The 23,736-nt window shown below is 40.1% G+C and overlaps 2 protein-coding genes across 9 annotated transcripts in view; both read right to left on the reverse strand.

Moving 5' to 3' along the window:
* Positions 1 to 1,543: 1,543 nt before the first annotated feature.
* The window catches only part of LOC101742101 (uncharacterized), a 166,735-nt gene continuing 144,542 nt past the window's right edge, over positions 1,544 to 23,736 (reverse strand). For all 8 annotated transcript variants that reach the window (XM_038018077.2, XM_062674228.1, XM_062674229.1 and 5 more), the window contains exons 19-23: positions 15,380 to 15,493; positions 11,436 to 11,556; positions 10,380 to 10,481; positions 8,188 to 8,406; positions 1,544 to 7,807 (exon numbers count right to left, since the gene is read on the reverse strand). In XM_038018077.2, coding sequence (XP_037874005.1) covers positions 7,438 to 7,807; positions 8,188 to 8,406; positions 10,380 to 10,481; positions 11,436 to 11,556; positions 15,380 to 15,493 — 926 coding nt within the window. In that variant the 3' untranslated portion in view covers positions 1,544 to 7,437. The remainder of the gene's footprint in view (positions 7,808 to 8,187; positions 8,407 to 10,379; positions 10,482 to 11,435; positions 11,557 to 15,379; positions 15,494 to 23,736) is intronic.
* On the reverse strand, positions 1,605 to 1,994 carry LOC119630051 (FUN14 domain-containing protein 1A). Its single transcript, XM_038018118.1, has one exon. The coding sequence runs from the start codon at positions 1,992 to 1,994 to the stop codon at positions 1,605 to 1,607; it is 390 nt and encodes a 129-aa protein (XP_037874046.1).

Consider the following 23,736-nt stretch of genomic DNA (forward strand, 5'->3'; position numbering starts at 1 on the left):
AGAATGCAAAAATAAACTGGACACTCTTATCAATAAAAGAGATTTCCTATATTGAGGACAGTCCCCTGCGTTGGCAAAAACTGCTGTGCTCCTGGCGTTGATGACGTGCATGGACGATAGTGACCACCCGCTATCAGATGGGCCGTATGCTCGTCTGCCTATGAAGGCAATAAAAATAAACTGAACATTAAGCACAGTAAGAATTTTAAAGTGCCTGTTTTTATTTATTTATTGCTAAGATGAGTGGACGAGCTCACAGCCCACCTGGTGTTAAGTGGTTACTGGAGCCCATAGACATCTACAACGTAAATGCGCCACCCACCTTGAGATATAAGTTCTAAGGTCTCAAGTATAGTTACAACGGCTGCCTCACCCTTCAAACCGAAACGCATTACTGCTTCACGGCAGAAATAGGCGGGGTGGTGGTACCTACCCGCGCGGACCTTTAAGAGGTCCTACCACCAGTATACCACCAGTAAGTGCCCTCCGAGCTCTGTTATTTACAACATACTGTTCTTAGCCATTAGAAGAAAGTGACATTTAATAGAATATGATGTGATCAACGCGGCACCAGTAACTAAAACCAATCTGATAGGTACATGCCTGCCCTGACTGTATTACTTTACCTGCGACTCAAAGGTGAGCAGTCCTTGTCCTCTATGAAGACCAACAATGCTAATGACACTGAGGCCTCTCCTTAAATGCTCAAGGATTTCTGAAGCGCTATTAGGTCTCCTTTTTCTCCACCTTATCCCACTAGGTGGGGGTCGCTACAGCTAATTCTTCTCTTCCATTCTCTTCCTTCAGCCGTCATCTCAACACTCACTCCTCTCTCTCTCTCATATCGTCATTCACACACTCCATCTATATCTTCTTCGGTCGACCTCTTCCCGCTCTACCTTGCACTACCATTTCCATACATCTCCTAGTCACATGCATCTTCTCTCTACGCATCACATGTCCATATCATGCTAACCGTCCGCTCTTTAATTTGTTGATTGCTGAGGTGCTATTAGGTATTGTCCTAAAACTAATTCCTCGACATCGATCTTATACGGTTTTACTGTATTTTGTCTATTGGTTTTAACCCCCCGCCAACTCCTGGTGGTGAGGCGTGTTGAGTACGCACGGGCTGGTGCAACGGTCCTGCAGCAAAGTAACTCACGTCTTCCAGTTCAAAGGGTAGGACAGCGTTATCTATTATGGAAGTAGTAGACAGCGTCTTGACTGTACTTCTGCAGTTGCCAATGTTCGTGAACGACAATGTCCAAATCTCATTCAAGTAAACCGTACTGCTTTCCAAGTTATTAGCTAATTAGACTTCAAACTTGCACCTCAGAGACTACATTGAGAGCTGTATTAAGTTTTAGTGTCTCTGGGGTACGGGTATCACTTAAAATCTCGAGGTTTGTTAGTCCGTTAATGTCTGATTTGACTATTTTCATCATCGCAATATACCCTTTGAAGTGGTTAAAGAAAATAAACTAATTTTGAAGACATTACGCACAGGCATTACGCACCTCGTTAAAGAAAACACTAAAGCTAAACATTAAAGCTATTATTACATTTCAACAATATATAATTGAACAAAATCCTCAACCAAATTAAGTAGACGCGACGCCGAAGAAGAATCCGCCGAGCATCCCAACAGAGAAACAACTGTTCTTCTTAACGAATTTTATCAGCTTCTCCAACCACACGTGACTCGAACCAGCAGACTCTCTGACGCGTTCCCAGTTAACACATATATACCCGTACTCGCAGGCTATATGCAGGAGCAACACACTCCCGCCTAGCCCAAAAGCAGCCACTTTCCCCACTTTGACGACCATTATGCCTGTCATCCATCCCGTTAAAGTTCCGAAGACCAAATCTTTAGAAGACTTACTTCTTACATTGTCGATAACTAAGTCTAAAACTGTTTTAGAGTCCTTTGGCTTAATTTCTTCGTTTAACCTGGATATGTCATGTAAGTTTGGTATGGGCCTTGCCATGTGATTGCATTTTGTACGTGTTTTAGGTATAAAATCTTCGTTTGACGTTTGCAACAAATTGCCAGTCTGCTATGTTTCAAACGTATTGACGACATTCCCTAATGTTTCTTGAAAGGTGTGACATTGACTGATAGACAACAGAAAGATGAGAAGAGGTTCATTTCTTTTGTGACGATTTTGTTTTTAAATTGTATAACTAGTTGATTTTGTCTCATCATTATCTTATAAAATTCGCATTCTAAGGAGTAACATCTTTTATCTGCGGAGACAAGTCAAAAGAGAGTTTTCATTTTCATTTTTATTAGAGATACCTATACATATTACTAAGAGCACACTCATACACATGTAAAGATAGCTGTTAGAAAAGTCCACACAAATCGCACAAGCAGGCGCCCATTTTTATAAGAAAATAACGAAGAAAACAAAGAAGAAACCCGAGTTCCACGATTAGGGAATAAGATCGTGCAGTAAAACATCACACCCGAAAAATGTATAGTTTGAAGGAATCCAGTCTACGCTTTTTATACTACTCGATTCAAACAGCAATTTCTTCGCCCACTGAGCGGCCACTCGGCGGATCTTCAGTTAAGCCCCTATGCTCACCTACCAGTTCGGGCGAAGTTGGAATAGCCCCTTATGCTACCAATTAGGCGATTAGGTAGGAGAAAATTGAGCAATTTCTTTTTTGGTTGAAATATTTTTGGCATCTGAAAACGGTATTCAGTTTCCAGAATCTATCACAGAGTTACCCAAAACGGACAGCAATACTTCACGGGAATAATACTATAGTACCCGCTAACAGCCAAAAGGCAAAAACGACACAGCTGGCAACAACACAGCTATAACTATACTTGAGACCTTAGAACTTATATCTCAAGGTGGGTTTTTTTTGTATTGCCCTTGTAGGCAGACGAGCATACCTGATGGTGAGTGGTTACCGTCGCCCATGGACTTCATCAATGCCAGGGGCAGAGCCAAGCCGCTGCCTACCGCAGAATGGGTGGCGCATTTACGTCGTAGATGTCTATGGGCTCCAGTAACCACTTAACACCAGGTGGGCTGTGAACTTGTCCACCCATGTAAACAATAAAAAAATCAATATACTGAACCTTACATGTCTTAGTAAATATATAAATGAAACCGATCATCCAATGATTGAAATCACAAAGTAATTATATCATATGTGTCAGTTCTTCTCGTCAACATAAACACTAATCACAACGCATCATGTGGAATGGGAAGTCATTTCTTATTAATGCAGATCTACCCACTACCATCACTTATTTTGGCTCCAGATGATGTCATACTTAAATGAATCAACTTGCGCTAAGCAACTTTTTGTTTTGCGCAACTATTTTAAGACGGTAGTAACAAACTATATCCAAACTTTACCTTGTAGAGTTAATTATAAATGACTAGCTGACCCGGCAGACTTCGTAGTGCCTCAATCGATAAATAAAAGACCTAAGCTTTTGTATAAAATAAACTTAAAACAAACAAAAGGATTCCGTCCGACAGGGGACACATCGAAGGAAAAACAAAATTGCTATTTTTATTTCATTCCTGGTATTTTTATATTTACCTACCTTTTAAACCTTCTCTGCACGTCTACAAGTAATTCAAGACCATAATCAGCCAAATCGGTCCAGCCGTTCTCGAGTTTTAGCGAGACTAATGAACAGCAATTCATTTTTATATTTATAGATAGATAGATTATACTCATATTATAATATATCCAGCAGTGGCCGTCTGTGAAGAAGAAGAAGAAGAAGAGTATACTCATAATAGTAAGTTCATTTTTTATAGCCATGGCTGCCTATCCGCTCGCCGCCTGATGGTAAAGTTACCGGCTGTAGACACCACAACCTGACTGCTACCTCTGGAAGGCTGAGCAAATATTTGGGACACTTGTTGACCCTTTTTAAACAGTAAGGGCTTATTTCGTAAATTGACAATCAAAATAAACATTTCTGGGCGCCACACGAGGTCAATGACCTCAGGCGTCAGCTGATTTTAACTTAATATACATATTGCCTTCAGCCTAAAATACGTTTATCCACCGCGATGCATTGCACTAGATCCGATCGCACAAACTGTCCGGGATTATCCTATTCATATATATGAAGTGTCAGGTCGATTAACTATGACTTCCATAATGACGTTTACTGGTGGTAGGACCTCTTGCGAGTCCGCAGGTGTAGGTACCACCACCCCGCCTATGTCTGCCGTGAAGCAGTAATGCGTTTCAGTTTGAAAGGTTGGGGCCCGGGCGGCCTGGTAGGGCCGCCGTACCGCGGAGACCGACGTCGTTGGTCGTCGACTATCGCCTCGCCGACCCGTCGGTCGTGCGTCCTCGGGGTGGCGCCGCGTGTCTGGTTGACCGCGGGAACCCCCCTACTCTGACCGGGTTCTGACCCCGGACGGAGATCGGACGTCGGGTGTAAGAGTGCAGGGGAGTCGTTTAGTGGGTGGGCCCTAAAATCCTTGGACCCGCGATCTGCTCTACAGCTATACTTGAGGACCTTAGTACTTATATCTCAAGGTGGGTGGCGCATTTGCATTGTAGATGTCTATGGGCTCCAGTAACCACCTAACACCGGGTGGGCTGTGAGCTCGTCCACCCATCTAAGCTGTAAAAAATAAAAAGAAGTCACAATTATTCACAGACGGTAGGGTGCGTCGTGAGTCCGCGCGGGAAGGTACCACAGCGCTATATCTCTGCTCTGAAGCAGACCCGCATTTCTGTTTGAGGCTAGGCCCGTTACAAAATACAATTGAGACTTCGACCTCATGTCTCAAGATATGTAGCAGCTTTCGGGATGTGACCTGTATGAGCTCCGGTAATCATTTTAAATCATGTAGGCCGTGAGATTGTTCACTCATTTACGCAATAAAAAAAATTAACTGAAATATTGAAGAGTTTTTAGTTTTATCGAAAACTCATCAGTTTTGGTACGCGCGCCCCACATTCCAGCCGGGGACCGGGGGACCGAGCCCTCCGCGGATACCTACAGCGACTCGCTCTACAGAATTACACTATGGCAATTATTAGAGAATGGAGTTCACAAACATCGCATTACCCATCTAAAGATATGTTCATCAAACATAAATCATCTATCAAAGCATACAACAATACATCGCTAACTACATGCGCTATTATAAGCCTTGAAGGGAAGGGGATAAGGTTCAAAATAAATAAAAAATCAACAAAATAACCGAGAACGTATAGCGGAGTACGTATTTATTAGGAGATGAGGCGCACACCCCCCCCCAACCCCGCGCCGGCCCGCAGCCCCCATGACCCGCATCAAAGCACACTTGATGCGGGTCATGCGAGCAAGTCTGAAATCAATTTTTTACAGAAATATGATCTATATTGCCGGTACACTTAGGTCACACACTCGCTTGACGCTCTCGGGTGAAGCATGCAATGAAAAAAAAAGTTTTTTGTTTAATTTCATTGAATGTATTCTCAATAAAATCAGGTTTCTCATCTCATTCACTTGTTAGGTATTGTCCACATCGTATCTAACTATTAAATTATATATTTACATGACGTCACGGGCCGCGACCCGCACGTCCGCGTACATAAATGCGAAACGAAAAAAAAAAAAAACATTACAAAAAAAAACTATTTGAACACCTAATGAATAGCTCGACGGATGCTGCGTCGCGTGCTGCCGCGGCACCTCATATCACAAACGCAGTTCAATATAGATATATAACATCAGACGACTTAACATAGAGCCGCGAACGAATACAAAAAACAAAATCGATTCAACACATCGATTAAAATCCGTAAGTATCAAAGCCAATGTACCGATTCGTTCTCGGGAATCGATTCACCAAATTATTATTATTATTATTATTATTCATTACATGATCAAGTGCGAAAATACATTAAAATTATATACCAAAAACGACGGGACTATTATAATTAATAATTAATATTTATACACAAGTACATTACACACGGCGCGGCGGCGGCGCGATGCTCCAGGCAGCGTCGTCCGCGCGCACCCTTACTTACTTCGCGGTCACAATTTCGAAATGACTATAAGCGTAGTGAATTACTTTTTTTTATTAAAATAACCCTATTTTTTTTATATCGTGCTTCTTTATCGATCAAAGATTTTTTATTTATATAACGAAGTTTTTTTTCAAATTTTTCAAATAAATAATCTTTTATCGATAACAGAATAATACTCAACCCGACCGATGTCGGCTCAGAGAGACGTGTAGATAGATACGTGTACATCTTTATTTTAATTACAAATCATAACAACATATTCAACGACACATTGTATTGCGTCGCACAAATACAAAAAAAAAAACATTATCGATTAAACAAAATCGATAATCTATTGGCAGCACAACACTCGGCGCTCGTTACGAGTACACAGATACACAGATAGGCCAAAATCACCATAATATTCAAACAACAGACGATTGGCGACAGCGTAAGGCGCGTGTGGCAGATGTTTACACTTGCCATAACGATTGTGAACTCTACGGTTAAGGAAACAAGGTCCTTAAATAAGAAAAAGCAGTTTCGATAGTCGACAAGAAAACTGTTGAATAAAATTAGACTTTTAGGAACCGGGATGTGGGGGATTCGGGACGAGGGGGGACCGGGCAGAGGGGACCTAGGATAGGGGACCGGGGGGATCGGGTTGAGGGGGACGGCACGAGGGGCCCTGTGGCTTACACTGTCGCAATCATCAGGACGACAATACAGCTGTACGCTTGTCAGAAGCACGCCTTCAATGTTTCCGGACGCGACCGACAATTCGTTGCGAAGGACTAAACAAACAAGTGATTTCATAAAAATATTTTTCGCATTAGAAAAACATTTTTATACGACAATAAATTTGTTGCAATAGTTCCTTACTTGTGTAAATAGTAATTGAAGTATATAAAACGGCAGTGTGTTCATTAGGTATTTGTAATTATTTAATTTCGTTGTTTTAGAGGCATTTTTAATTGTTATGTAAGATAATGTACATTTCCATATAGCTTCTGTTGTTTTTCTATTTATACAAATATTTTTAAAAATTTAATTTTTTATTTTCTGTGAAATTTTTCTACTTCTTAACTAAAGTTTAGCAGAGAATCAAACGTAATTCGTTTTTGGTAACAAAAATATCCTACAGTCTTTGTTAGATTTTTGTTATTGTAATCAGTTTTATTAAATTTATTAAAAGTTACTCAACTATCGCCATTATGTAACGCGAGATGAAGACGTGTCCCCATAACAATATCGAGCACGATGTATAAACACTATTATATTACACTTATCGATAAATTAGAATAATTTCAACTGAAAAGATTTTTTGTTAATTATATTCATAAAACGATCACGAAATGAGTTTCCGGGTGTAGGTCCGGGTGGCGCCCCGTGACGTCACGCGCGCTGACGTCACACACCCGAGCGCTGTGGTGGTCAGACGGGCGCGGGCTCCTCACCTGGCGGCTCGTCGGGCTTGGCGGGGGAGGGCGCGGGCTCGGGGGGCGCGGGTGCGGGCGCGGTGGGGGTGGGCGTGCGGGCGGGCTCGGCGGGCGGGTGCGGGCGCGGCTCGTAGGGCGGGTAGGGGCGGTAGGCGGGCCGGTAGAGCAGCGGCGGCGGCAGCAGCGGGCGCGGCAGGGAGTACACGGAGGGCGGCAGCAGGTGCGGGTGCGCGTGCAGGGCCGCCAGCGCCCGCTGCTCCTCGCGCACGGCCTCCCGGGCGCGGGACTCCTTCTCCCGGTGCATACGCTCGCGCTCGCGTTCTCTCTGTTCTTTTTCGCGTTGTTCTCTTTCTCTTTCTCGTTCCCTGAAAAAGAAAAGTGCGATGTTCATTGTTTACTGTTTGTGGTCGAAGCGCCTGTCAAGATCCCATCAATAATCAGTCCTGCTGTTCGTCACAAGATTTAGTTACGTGTCTCAGATCTCATCGAACTAACAATAATAAAAGCACAAAAGTATCACAAGCAAATGTACCAGCACGTATACAGCGAGCCTGGCCCCCTATGTATCCTCTCATTAAACATTCATATAATCATCCCGGAGCCCATAGATATCAAAGTCCTTTTTGTGTCACCGCCCCGATTTATTTAACTTTGTGTACATAGAGCTTTTTTGGTATGCTTTGGAAAAACAGTTGGCTTATTCTACTATACTAATCCGGGCTTGTAAATGCTGGACGCATCTCACCTCTCCCGCTCCCGCTCTCGTTCCCTGTCCCGCTCCCGCTGCAGCGCGATCTCCTTGTCGCGCTCGTCGTGCAGTGCGTGCGCGTGTGCGTGCGCGTGCGGGTGGACGAGGGGCAGCGGGGGCGCGAGGGGCGGGTACAGCGCGTAGGGCGGCAGCCAGCCCACCCCGACCCCGCTGCGGAACACCCGCTCCAAGTACATCTGCTCCTCTGCTGCTATCCTGGTGGATCGAAACGAAATCACTTTAACTAATGAACGAGGCTTTGCTTTAGTGTAGCAAAATAAGGAAATACATAATTTCAATGAAATAAATTATAGAAAAAGAGCAAATTATAACTTTAGCTTCGTTACCATTACGTTTTTAATTGATAGGTTGGGTAAACGAGCTTACTGTCCACCCGAAATTAAGTGGTTAGAGGTAGCGACGTGAGCTGGAAAGACGCGCTACCACCAGTATTTACGAAAATTAAAATTTTTGCGGTTTTCATTTTAATTAAACCATGTAATGCGTGAACATTATGTTGGTATGTGTTGATTACGTATTTAATTAGTCGAAAAAGGGACTTGGACGTATTATCGTTTAGGCCACGGCGACTTTACGGTATCACAACACGAACCGGAACGCTTTATCGGTTGACTACAGAAATAAACCGTTATCATAAAAACACTATTGGAACTAGTGATCTGACAACGATCAACTGTTCAGTAAGATTTTTTTATTTAGATAAAAAAAATCTGTTTCTGCGCTAATATCCTTTACGGGAGAAGCTTCAGGCCAGCCTGTAGCTCGATATACTATTGTAACAATATATCTATAGTCTTGTGTAGAAATCGGCAATGGCCCAACAATATTAACGTGAATGTGTGTAAAACGATCCGCTAAAGAAAATTGACCATATTCTGACTTAACGTGCCTATGAATTTTTACATGTTGACACTCATTACACCCATTTGATTATATCACTATTGATATTATTCATTAGGCTACCGACGAATAGGTAGGGATAAAAAAAAAGGTTGCGTGCGACATATGTACAGAAAGACAAATCGAAGTTCTAGTCGAGAGCTTAAAGCGAAACAAAGCGATATAAATTGAAGATAAAAGCACAGTGAAACAGAAGAATTATTCCTTAAAGACTAGTGGTTACAGGTGAGCGTAAATCGGTGTTCAGTGATATATAATTATTGAGAACTGTCATTACATGTGTCCTTAGTTAAAACCTGTTCTATGTTTTATCTAAAAACGAAGCTTTTATGTGTGGGAGATACTGTATGCGCGCGAGTTCATGTCCATCGGGGCCGGAGGCGACGCGCGGGGGACAGCTCGCCCCACCTCCGCCCGCCTCCCCGCATTTGTCTGACGTCGAGTGATGTCCTTGACGGTTGTGACGCGCGCTTATCGATATCGAAAATTTACCCTAACGCTGTTTGTTGTATTATTTAACCATGACTATTCCGCTTCCAACAAGTTCAGATAGAAAAAAAACAAAATGTGTGCAATTCACACGTGGTAGAAGTGAAACCTTCCAAAATTAAAATACAATTATCCTAAACGTCTTAAGTATATGTAAAATTTTGTCATTAGTAAATAATTGTAAGGTAGCGCCCTCTGTGAATTGATATTTTAATTTCACGTATAATCCTAAATTAAAATTCACTACAAGAGCTTTCATACACACGTTAGTATTAAAAAATCTCACAGATGGCGCTGTATTAAATAGTATGTATATTTCTGTCTCATTCTTTGTATTTGTGTCTCCTACCTGTCGTTTTTTCCGTTGCATCCGGTTTGAAATCACAACGATTCTAAAGAAGTTTTCACTTCAAAAACCTACTGAAAAAAGATACATACTGATTCCGACTCTGATCTGCCGGTTGTTTTTTCATTTGATAGTGAATGAATTGGAATTTAAAAAATATTTTTTTCTATTAGAAATAAACAAGTAATTACTTATCACATTTATTTTATTTTTTAAATTGCAAAATTACCTTAAGTTTACATTATCGACATTACCATATTTAACTAGGTCACAGAACTACCGCATTCCTCAGGATGGACATAAACTCGCGCGCCTACTGTACATATCGTTTGGCTAACGAAGTGAGGGCGCAATCTGGAACCCCTGCCGCTTCATTATCAAGGAGCTCCTGAGCTAATTTATTTGTCCTATTCACAGCAAACACAAACTGTACCTGTATTGGAGGGCGGCGCTAGAATACAGACTGGGGTGGGCGTACGGCGAATAGGCAGACGGCTCCAACAGTGGAAACGATGGCGCCGCAGGATGCGATAATCTGCAACATCAACCGTTCACTTTATAGTTGCATGCAGGCGTACCCAACTACAATACTTTTTTTTTATTGCTTAGATTGGTGGACGAGCTCACAGCCCACCTGGTGTTAAGTGATTACTGGAGCCCATAGACATCTACAACTTAAATGCACCACTCATCTTGAGATATAAGTTCTAAGGTCTCAGTATAATTACTGCCCCACTCTTCAAACCGAAACGCAATACTGTTTCACGGCAGAAATAGGCGGGGTGGTGGTGCCTACCCACCCGTGCGGACTCACAAGAGGTCCTACCACTAGTAAAAATTTGATGGCTATTAGGACTTAGGCCTCTCGTTTCGGCGTCTCCGACAATAATACGGCTTCCATTAGGTTCAGTAATTAGTCAATGTCACGTGGGTCATCGGCAAACTGTTACCGAATAAATGATCATCCCCGCAGGACGTCACCGTCAATCCTACTCTTTCAGTTTTACACCTTGGCTCTATATACGCAGCTGTCTGCGGTCTACTGCTCATAGTATACCGTGCACCCTGCGTGATGTCTATGTTCTAAAGTTCTATAATACCTATACCTATAAGACCAACCTATTTATAATGAATGAGGAAGTCTATTGTATTTATTATGTAGCAGGACATATATAAGTATTAGTATCTATATAAGTAAAGTAAAACGTGGAGCAAAAACTTTGTAACCCTTTTTACAAAAATTGCGCGGACGGAGAATTTTCCCAGACCTCAAGAGAATATAGAGAAAGAGTGCAGAATGAATTTTTTTTATTATGCATAAAAATACATTATATAGTCTTGGCGATATCTTTGATTATAGAAGTAAAGTCTTTAGTCAATAGAACCATAATAATGTTCAAACCTATAATTTAAATTGATAATAATGTTCCAATTTCGACTAATGGGCGACCACTAGTTTTCTTAATTACAAAACGTGTCAATAACCAACCTCTCGTCCGGTCTATAGGGCTGGAACCCGCTGGTCGGCAGGTGGTGGGGCGAGGCTCGCTTCTGCTGCGCCGGCGGGGGCTTGTCCTTGGTCTCCGAGCTCGGGACGCCGCCTCCACCTCCTGGACACTACAACGCTCAGCGACGCCCTACTCGGATCACTCCCGCGCGTGTCCGAATACATTCAGCTCATAACTTTGAAAGCGTGACGTTTTTAATTTTAAAAAGTCTTACTGATCTCTCAAGAATACTGTCATTCCCTATCCATTCACCTCAGTAAGACAGTCTGGATGAAGTTAAAGCCTTTAACAAAAGAAGTTCCCTGCGATCGTCCTCAACCAATAGTAGAATAGGATCGCGAAGTGGATCGGTCAGAACGGGCTGGCGAGATGCAATGCTTCTCTATTGGCGATATGTTCCAGAAAGTACAGCCTGACCAGAGTTGTATTGCATTGTTGGGACATTATACATTTTATTAAAATTGTACGTGGGAGAGAACAAGAAAATTAGTTTGAGATTGCGCTTGTCCTGTAGTCCGTAGGAGTCTGAGCCATTACGCTCACCACAAACAAAGGCCTGACGGGGAAGTCAGAGGTCCCTTGGAGACGCCCAACAATAATGGGATGCGGCGCTTGAAACTTTGAATATTAACTCAAATGATTCACAATTTTTCTAAACCTCATTTAGATAACTCTAGGTCTAATCTGAGGACTATCTTTTTGGATTCTTCAGAAAATGTCTTCTACCTTGTATTTATAAATTACTATTGAAAATAGGCTACGTTCAACGAAAAACCATTTGATGTATGATTCCAACTCATTCATTGGAACTACTCTTGGTGTAAATTGATGGCACTATGGCAGTAATCATTCCTGAAGTTCCAACATATTATGTACAAAGTTTCATTACAAACGTAATACCTGCAACATAATATCACAAAACTACAAATATACGTCAAAGTAAGCTTATTGTTTCAATATCATGTAATTTGATAATATTATGAATCTGCTTAAATTGGGAGTTTAAAGTTTCATTAAAATTACAGACAAAAAAGTGCATATACAAAACAAGAGCAGTGACCGTTAAAATAACAATTAAAAAGTATTACAATTCGCCGCCCTATTACTTAGAGCGATCTCTTCTAGGCAACCATGTACGGAAAGAAACTACTACACAAAATTGGTCATATTGCTCATAGAAATTTCTTCAATGTATAGGCATACTTGCGTATGTTACAGTATTTTTATATTCCCTGTAGGTAGATAGTCATAATGATTACCCTACTTACTTGTTATTACTAAATTTTTTATTTATTTATTGCTTAGATGGGTGAACGAGCTCACGCCCCATTTATTGTTAAGTGATTATCGGACACGACGATGTAAGTCTACCCTGAGACATGATCTGTAGGTCTCAATTGGGTTGTGTAGTGGGGGTGCTTTTAAATAGAACGTTCAGAGCCGATTTCCGCTAAAATTGAAATAGTAGACAGCGGCTCAGCTGTTCCTCTGGCTTTGCTGATGTACTTATTAAGGCAATGAATGAGTGGGAATAAGTTACTCGCTCCGGGCATTTCAATATTGCAGTAATTGTTGTTATAATACATCTTGTAATAATGAATATTTAAAAAAATCTAACGTTAAAAAAAAAGACATGCCCGCTGAGTTTCTTGCCAGTTCTTCTCAGGACGGAGGCTAGTTCTTGTGAATTGGCGGTAGTTCTTTTAGACGTTCAACAAGTGTGTACTTTCATTTATGTTGAATAAAAAAAAATATTTGATTTGATTTGAATAATAAATAAATAATAGCAATTTTTTTTACATCAATTCGAAACAGTATCTTGAGTTTTCCTAAGACTTTATTATCAATTACTTCTCAATTCAAGGGAAGCATATTTTATATCCTGTTTGCAAAATTAAGAGCTCAATGTGTAATTATTAAAAAAGAACGAAATAACAAAATGCATTAAATATGATTTGATTGACTAAAGATTATCTATTCGTTATCGACAATGTCGGTGATTTTTTTTTTTTTATTATATATTCCACGTTCGTTACCTTTTTTTGAAAGACAATGTACGAGAGAGAACACACAAATATTATGGAATTGTATTTTTTTAAAAACAACGTGATCGCTTTGTATTACAATATTTTTTCATTTTTTTTTTCTTTTTCAATTATTACAGTATGGTACTTAATTCAATATAACAAAAAAAAAACAACACACTATACAAAATAGTTTTAAATTCCAATAGATCTTTTTAATACTTAAAATTAAATTGATATATTATGATCTAAAACAAAAGTTAATCTTTAGTCAAACATTACAAAGACAATGGACTTAATGGAGAAGTAAGTCTGATTATGTGGCTTATAAATAATAATATTATTATAGTATCAGTATTAATATTAATGATAAAAATATTATTTGAAGAGAAAGCTTTAGTTAATTAATTGATCTGGAAAGGAAATAGTAAACACGTACACACAAACAAACACACGCGGACGTTATAGTAATAATAACCCAACAAGTGTTCTTTGATAGAAGATAGCTTTTGAAAGTAGAAAAATAAAACAAAAATTAAATAAGACAACTAAGAGAAGGACATTTGGTCTTGAGGGATTGTCGAAATATGAATAAAACGTAGTGTCGCTCGAAAGATAATAAAATTTTCGTAAAACATTAATTTTAAGAAATCTCACCGGAAAGTCTCTTGTCCTACGGAGCCTGGGAAACATATAAGCAGGAGCAGAACTCTGTTCATAGAGAAGTAGTGGGCAAACAAAAACTGATCTCCGACCTCAAGTTACTTTGCTTTACTGGTGGTAGGACCTCTTGTGAGTCCGCACGGGTAGGCACCACCACCCTGCCTATTTCTGCCGTGAAACAGTAACGCGTTTCGGTTTGAAGGCTGGAGCAGGCGTTGTAACTATACTGAGATCTTACAACTTATATTTCAAGGTAGTTGGCGGCATTTACATTGTAGATGTCTATGGGCTTCGGTATCCGCTTAACACCAGGTGGGCCGTGAGCTCGTCCACCCACGTAAGTAAAAAAAAAGTAGCAGAATGTACCCAACGCATTCGTGCCAATCCCATTGCCTTGCCCACATACAGACATATATCGGCCGCGAAACCATTGTGAATCCTTATTTGGAGTATGAAATGGCCATCACCTAAATTGTATCGTGCTTAAGGCTGGGCGCACACTTTGATCTGATCTGTGAACGCCAGCTCGCCAGTGAGCTCCCTTAATAATAATTCTAGCTTAAGAAACAAAATCGCTAATCAATACCAGATTGTGCCGAACCTATTATGTGCCGTGTATTTGTTTTGCAGATTACTCGCGGATTCATGTGTACATTTTTGTTTCTTGAAAGATGATTTTCAGTAATTTTTTCGAAATTACAACAATGACAGTCTGGTATCACGTCGTGAGCTATCTGGATGGAAGCGTGCTACATATTATATGTGTAAGTAAAACAAATATATATTTTATACTAGCTGACCCGGCAGACTCCGTAGTGCCTCAATCGATAAATAAAATATCTAAACTTTTGTATAAAATAAACTTAAAACAAATAAAAGGAATCCGTCCGACGGGGGACAAATCGAAGGAAAAACAAAATTGTTATTTTTATTTAATTCCGAGCATTTTCATATTTTATCTACCTTTAAAACCTTCTCTGGGCTTCCGCAAATAATTCAAGACCAAAATTAGCCAAATCGGTCCAGCCGTTCTCGAGTTTTAGCGAGACTAACGAACAGCAATTCATTTTTATATAATATATAGATAAGATATTACATAATTTTGACAATGTATGGACGTGTGACATACACGTGCGTTCAGATACTGCGCGTTTGAGCCGACCGCAATATCCGTCAATATTCGACAATCCCCCAGTCCCTAAGCGTGGAGGCGATATAGACTGCAGTAAGCGACTCACCGTCCTTTGCTTCGGGGCCAGCGTTTTTCGCTAGAGTACGCAGGGCTGCCGCAAAGGGCCCGCCTTTGTTCGGTGCGAGATCAGCCCGCTTCGGGATCTTGCTGCTCGGTAGCCCTGAAAAAAAAGAAAGATATCTTCAATTACATACTCTTGGATATTATGGGCCGTGAACTAAAACAGCTCGACTGTCTAAAGATCTTTTTGTTAGCTCCTAAAAATCAAACTAAATAGCTGCCCGCTTCACGATAAGTGGTGAGCATCGCCCATCGGACACCAACAATAACAAGGGCACAGCTTAGCACCGTAAAACACTTCTTCTAACTGCGTTTGAAGAGTTACTGTTGTTATATTAACTCTGCATTAGTCTACGCGTTAGCGTATAGGCCTCAATTCATCATGCAGTATATAGAAGTTATGCGCATGATATTGAAAGGACATGTTTGCTTCTTTTGAACATTTTATAACCATATTTTATAAATACCGCCATAAAACCTCGTTGTAACGGGTGGCAACCTTTCCCAAACAGTAATCACGTAATTAAAATTATCGGCACCATTAATGAACAGAAATACTTGTAATAAAACCAACCGTTTTACGGTGGGTCATATAGATCCGTACCACCATCCCGCCTATTTCTGCGGCGACAGCTACGTAAAACTATTTATGAGTTCCATTAACCCCTAAGGATCGGTTACGCTGTCTGACCATTTACGATCAAATTGTCTTCTTGCACAGCACAACTAGGACCCCATTGTTCTTCAAAATAAATATTTACACAACAATTAAAGCATAACTGAGGCATATAATTATTTACTAAAATGCTTGTTACAGACAAATTGAGAGGATCAATTGATCGGGCGCCAAGAGGAGAGCCGCGACCCGAGCCCCTCTGCTCGTCCAGAAGTATACACGTCAATGAGAGTTATGTAAGTGGATAGACAAGTTTTTTTTTATCTGTTCAATTTATTGATACTAGTGGTCGCCCGGTAGTCGAAAATCGACTATAATTAATTGAAATTATAAGTTTTTACACTATTATGATTTTATTTTCAAAGACTTCTATAATCACAAATTTCTCCAAAACTACACTATAGAAAAATATTAATAAAGACAAACAATATTTTATCTATTCTCAATTTTATCACAGAGGTCAAGAACAAAAGTTTGACAATAAATAAATAGTATGTATGCGTGTGTGCTTCAAATACATAGTAGTGTGTGTAATGTTTTTTTAATGATTTAGTGTATTTTTTTGGCATAATTTAAAAAATATTAACATTCTGAACTCCTTCTCTATATTCTCTATAAGTGTGAGAAAGTTCATACTCCTCCGTCAGCGCAATTTTCGTAAAAAGGGATACAAAGTTTCTCCTTTACGTATTTAATATATAGATTATTCATTTAGAAAATATTAGAAGGAAAAGATCGGGTCGACTTTTAGACTATGATTTAATATTCCACGAATATCCGACCCTTTCGCCCTATTGTCGAAATGCAGCACGATTATAATCATGTAGCATCTCGATATAAGACTAACTTTAGGCTATTTATGGCAAGTTTTTTATGGCAAAAGAAGATACGTGTTGACAAGAAGTAGTAAAGTCGTTTGTAAGTCCATAGTGTTAGTATCTTCAGCTCAATGGTAATTATTAAACTAAAAAGATATGTGATTCATTTCCTACAACACTAGGGTGATTTACTTGTAACCTTCATTCGCGCTCTAGCTGTCGTAGAAAACGGACGTCTCTACCCACGGTCACGTTCGTAAGTGTGCGCCGCAGATTCATACACACACACACACACATACAAATCGAATTAATGACGCCATTCCATCGTAAACAATGAACATAAAACACAATAGAGTTTATGATCAATTGACAGAGGTTAGGCACGGGTCGGACCCGCGCGTCACTAGTCCTCGCCTAGCCAACTACTGACTATAGAAACCTGCTAGACATAGCAAACAAGTTTGACATGCTTACAGAAATGTAAATTAAAATACGATCTTTGTGAGGACGAATTGTTCTATCCTGCGTTAGGATGAACAAGCTCATGGCGCAAGAGTTTCCTGGGGTCTTATAGACATCGATCGATAATAGGCAGCATGGTAATACCTATCACGTGCGGACCAGTGGAAGTAGGCGAGCATATTTATGTACATGTGACTGTTATGTTAATCATCAGCCATATTCATGCGATGTCTCAAAATAGGTGGCGGCATTCACCGCGGAGGGACCGTGATTACACCATGTATGTGATTTACTGGTGGTAACCTCTTGTGAGTCCGCACGGGTCTCTTGTGGGGCAGCCGCTGTAACTATACTGAGACCTTCAAATTCGTTACTCGAGATATGTGGCGGCATTCACGTTGTAGATGTCTATGGGCTCCGGTAACCACTTTACACTAGGTGAGCCGTGAGCTCTCCACACATCTAAGCAATAAAAAAAATACATAAAAATTAACGTGTTAATTTATCATTTAGCAGACTGTCGGCAATGTTTGGCGTCTGGCAAGTTTGCAAGAATAACCTAATAGTGTTATTTCTTTGTCTTACGTGACAGATACTAAATAAAATTCTCGAATAATAATCGTAAGAGAGAAGTAAGTGACTAGCACGCGAACATAAAACACAATAAAACGTTTAGAATCAATTGAACGGGGTCGGGTGGTTCACGGGACACAATTGACCCGCGCGCCGACGGACCACTCGTACAATCAACCTTAGTTGAGCGTGTCAAATCTGTCATGACCGTAATTACTATTCGTTTTTACTTATCTGTTTAAATGAAAATGTTTCTTTATATGCACGTTAGCCTGTTAGCATGCATTTTTAACCCTTTGAGGTCCAGAGTCCCCACGTATTGGACATACAGTCTTATATTACGTTAGTCTTAGGATCGCCAAGGGTTAAACTATTCATCCGATTGTGATGTAAGGAGAGGTTTCTGTAGTTGGTGCGCGAGTGGTTTCAACAAATCGAGTAGCGATAGTCACAGTGTGACCGAATTTCACTAATAATTCTAGTCATTAAGAAATGTATTCATGGTTTTAGCTAGCCACAAGACGCGGGGCGAATGCCGAATACACTGCAGCACGTGAACAACTTAATGTTCTTTAATGGTTCTTTCTGTTCTTTAATGGTTAGCCCGTAAACCAGCCTTTTCCAAAGTGGGCGATAACGCCCCCTTGTGGGCGCTGTAGGCCTAAAGGGGGGCGGTAAAAGACCTAGAAAAAAACGGGGCGTTGTATAGGCTTGGGAGGCGATCTGTAATTTCGTCTAGAAGGATATTTAGACACCGACTGAGTTCTCGCTATAGTGATTTTTAAGTAGGTGAAAAAATGAGGGCAGTAAAAAGTAATTTATTCTCAAAGAGGGCAGTAGCCAGAATATGTTTGGGAACCCCCTTTTTCATTAAACTATTAACTATTGATATTTTAGTAAATTTTAGTACTGGATTAATGAAATGGTCAGGTTTAATGGCCAATGGTTGAATGCATTAATATATTCGTTTTCAAATAATCTGAAACACGCATTGAACAGGTTTGCCTGTACAATAATCCTCAGCAGCCCTACGTAGCGAGGGTTGTCAGTCGACCGGCAATTAATACAGTCTGAAGCGCTAATTCGAGTCGCGACAAGCCTCTCCCCATCCCTTTTACATCTGTGTTGTCTACCACAAATGTTCCGTAGAGCGGACAAATGTTACAAATATTTTTAATAACAATTCAATCAGCAAACAACCTGATAGACACATTTTAAAAAATAGCAGCATGCCTTGCTGGAAAAGAGAGGTGATGTTGGCAATTTTACTTATTTTATGTATTATAGGTATACTTGTCACTGGTGAACTGGTCACAGTAGAGTGTTATGTAGCATCGGAGCTAACCGTAGAGCAAATGGCTGGCCTGAGACATTAAATCGAAGATACATTGAAACAATAAAGACTGTTCTGCCCTTTGAACAGTTTCTGTTGCATGTTTTTACTGGCGGCGATATTCACAATTTTTTATTTTTTTTTAATGCGTAGATAGGTGGACTAGCTCACAGCCAACCATGGTGTTAAGTGGTCACCGAAGCCCATAGACATCTACAACGTAAATGCGCCACCCATCTTGAGGTATAAGTTCTAAGGTCTCAGTATAGTTACAACGGCTGCCCCACCCTTCAAACCGAAACGCATTACTGCTTCACGACAGAAATAGGCAGGGCGGTGATACCTACCCGTGCGGACTCACAAGACGTCCTATTACCAGTCACAATGTGGTGTAGATTTGTTTCCATTTCCACTTAACACTAAATGCGCGATAAAACAATATAAAATCCACAATGTACAAAATACTTCACTCTCTCTCAATAACCATTGAATGCACCATCTATTTTTCGTTCGAATTTGTTAATCTGTAACAGCGCCATGACAGCTGCCCCCGGCCCGGAACAATGCTCGTCACACAAAATTATATTATCGACAGCCCTGTGAGGGTCGCGCAATTAATTGTCTGTTGCGGCACAAAGTGCGCCCGTGTGCGTTATATATGTATATGTAATTATTACACGTATTTTGTTGAATGTTTTAGGGTTGCCAAGCTGTCTGTCGAGCGCCGGGTGATAGTGCGCTGTGGCTTCAGTGCGCCCCTCACGAGTCGCCTCGATGAGAGGGAGAAGTCCCCAGGTTTAGTCGGTAGTCGTTAAGCTGGGCGGGTTTGGCGAGAGTCGAGCTTAGCCCAGCGCGCCTTCTAAAGGCGTAGTCTCCTATGACTAATTGGAGGAGGGCGTGGACCTCGGTTCGCGACCTCTTTCTCTTTTTCCACTACAAGCGCGAAGTCCGGCATAAACCGGCCAGGTACCCGTAAAAACCGTGAGATTCCTCATCGTAACAAAAAAAGGGGATTGCCAAGCTGTTAATAGACTGAAATTCAGACCATATTTATATAATCTTAGTTGTGGCAAAACTATCATCATAATATTTACTGTTCGTTGTGTAGCGGTGTATAGTGGTGTGTGTGACTTCTTAAATATGTGTAAGATTCTCGAAAACGAAAGAACATACATTTTGTATTCTCAATGTGGTTTATTTAAAAACTGTTTTTATTGTTGTCTTCATTCGGAGACGACGCGCGCCAGATGTTACCGATCAAAGACGCCGAAGATAACGACCCGTGACTTTATTGTATTATTCTTACTTTTCTCTTTGGCCGCATATTGTACGTTATTTTCAGAATATGTATTTTTTTAGTCAATATGTTACATTAGATTACTCATTAAGTCGTCATGCATTAGAAGAGTCTTCCGCGCGCGTGCGTCTGACACTCGCCGGACCGGTAAAAAGGTACAACGTGCTCTCGGATTTATAAGATCAAGGTGGAGAGATCCCGGTGTTTAAATATAAAATGTAACTTAACAGACTGGATTATCGAAACGCCACTGTACGTTTTTTCGACTATGATGTTTTGTATTTATATATAGTTAACGTTTCACAGCTGTGGTACAATCACATTACGGAATCTTATACCTTTAAATGAGCAATTCTTGTATATTAACTTGTACTAGAGGTCCCGCAGTAGTCGAAATTCGACTATAATTAATTGGAATTGTAAGTTTGTACACTATTGTGATTGTATTTTATACTTCTATAATCACAAATTTCGCCAAGACTATAAAAAATATTAACAAAGACAAACAATATTTAATCTATTCTCAATTTGACAACAGACGTCAAGAACAAAAGTTTGACAATAAATAGTATGCATGTGTGTGTGCGTCAAATACATGGTATGTAGTGTGTGTAAGGTTTTCTTTATTTATTTAATGTATCTTTTATGCATCATTTAAAAAAATATTAGCATTGTGCATGCACTTCTTCTCTATATTCTCTATAAGTGTGGAAAATTTCATACTCCTCCGTCCGCACAATTTTCGTAAAAAGGGATACAACGTTTTTGCTTCACGTATTAATATATAGATATAATCTGAATCTCGGCAACGGCTCCAACGATTTTCATAAAATTTAGTATACAGGGGATTTCGGGGGCGATAAATCGATCTAGCTACACGATTTATTCTCAGAAAATGTTGTTTTATTCGTGTTTTTTTAATAATCAACTCTTCCCGACATCTATTGGCGAATAATAATACTATTTTTCTTAATTGAGGGCAACTAACCGCTTTGAAGACACAACAAGATGGCGTTATCAAAAAAAAAACAGAGCAAAGCTCGGTCATCGTCTAGTTATATTAGAACGGGCGTGCCTCTGTCCTTTTATGTGGAGAAACAAAGATTAAAACTTTAGGAAACCGTTTAACTCGAAATCACTAAAAACAACATCAGATTCTCGACGTCACGTAATTGGCGCGCAAACTTAACTATGCATATTTTGTTTTGTGTAATTGAAATTTTAGATAGATATTTTATATTAAATGTTTTAGTACAAACAGAGAAACGATTTAATTTGGTTACACGAAATAACAGAATGAATGAGTTCTAATTGAAAAGTATCCACAAGGTTCAGTTTTTTTAATGAAAATTAAAACTTGTAATGTCGTACGTTAAAGACAGTTAAAGCCCATTAGTTATCAAAAGTCAATAGACAAGCTGACTGCCTCCGCCCTCCATAAGACACGACGTCAGTCTCAAATACAATAGAAAACTGGCGTCTGTATGTTTTCTAATGTGTTACTAGACAAACCAACTCAGTACCACTTGGAGGGCACACCTAACCGTCACGTCAGTTAAATATTTTGGAAATAAATACATTAATTGACAATTTGGAAGAAAAGAGATGAAAATTCCGGAGTTCTTTTTTATTTTTTTATTGCTTAGATGGGTGGACGAGCTCACAGCCCACCTGGTGTTAAGTGGTTACTGCAGCCCAAATTAATGCGCCACCCACCTCGAAATATAAGTTCTAAGGTCTCAGTATAGTTACAACGGCTGCCCCACCCTTCAAACCGAAACGCATTACTGCTTCACGGCAGTAATAGGCGGGGTGGTGGTACCTACCCGTGCGGACTCACAAGAGGTCCTACCACCAGTAAAGTGTTCAACAGAAAACTACCAGTTGGAGGTCACGACTCCCAGGATGAAGAGAACGATGCAAGGAGGAGGACCGGCTGCCAAACTCGAAGCATGATAGGTTCGAGCCGGCGTCGCAAACTCATAAGCGACTATAACCACATCACACACATATTCGTTTGAATTTAAGTGCTTACTCTTCCTTAAACAGAATCCTTTGGGACTAAAATAATGTCCACGGTAGCGCGGTCTCCGTCAATGTTCATTCAGAATTGCCCGATTGCGCTGAATTAATTTTAAGTTAAAATAAATGTTTTTTCTAATTATCTCACAACTTACAAGAAAAATCTGTCGCGAATCATTTTCCAATTACATATAAATTAATCTTAAGCAATCAATCAACTTTTGTCAGTTTGTCAATGTTTTGTGTATTGGTGATAATTTTGTTGGTGCAACTTAATAAATAAATAAATATCAAAGTCAACCCTACTACCTACCTAGACATATTGTGCTACACTATACGTTTTGAAACTTCTCAATCATACAAACGGACACCGTATACTCACTCAGTACAAAATCGTCCCAATATAATACGTCCATATGAATTTATTTATAAGCAGCACCAATAGCTGGCAAACCGTGGGGGTGGTAGGAGTCGCTTTCTCGACGCGGGCAGACACGGGACCTCGATGGACGGCCCAACTTGTAAACTTTAAGCGTTTTACGTTTGTAATATGGCGCTGGCTTGTCTTGTACAGGGCTAAAACTTTTTATTAATAACTAGCTGACCCGGAAGACTCTGTAGTGCCTCAATCGATAAATAAAACTTTATAGTGATACTAGCGACCCGCCCTCGCTTCGCTTCGGAAACATTAAATTCAATTATTGACCGGCAAACTTCGTAGTGCCTCAATCGATAAATAAAAGACCTAAAACTTTTGTATAAAATAAACATAAAACAAACAAAAGGAATCCGCCCGACGCGGCGACGGGGGACACATCAAAGGAAAAACAAAATTGTTACTTTTATTTAATTCCGAGCATTTTCATATTTATCTACCTTTTAAACCTTCTCTGGACTTCCACAAATAATTCAAGACCAAAATTAACCAAATCGGTCCAGCCGTTCTAGAGTTTTAGCGAGACTAACGAACAGCAATTCATTTTTATATATATAGATAGAAGATATATGGATAGATAGATTATTTGTGAAACGCTTGTGAAAGCTTTGTGTGTATTTTTTTGCAAACTCTAAGGTATCGCATTAAGAATGTTTTACCTATTATGAAATTCATGTTATTTCAGTAAATTGCATAGCCAACGAGCTCACCGCCAACTTGGATCTT

The sequence above is a fragment of the Bombyx mori genome, chromosome 20, assembly GCF_030269925.1.
Source record: "Bombyx mori chromosome 20, ASM3026992v2".
Classification (NCBI taxonomy): Eukaryota; Metazoa; Arthropoda; class Insecta; order Lepidoptera; family Bombycidae; genus Bombyx; species Bombyx mori.

Excerpts from the sequence above, each read along its gene's own strand:
- LOC119630051 (XM_038018118.1), bottom strand. The coding sequence starts at position 1,994 with ATGGCAAGGCCCATACCAAACTTACATGACATATCCAGGTTAAACGAA.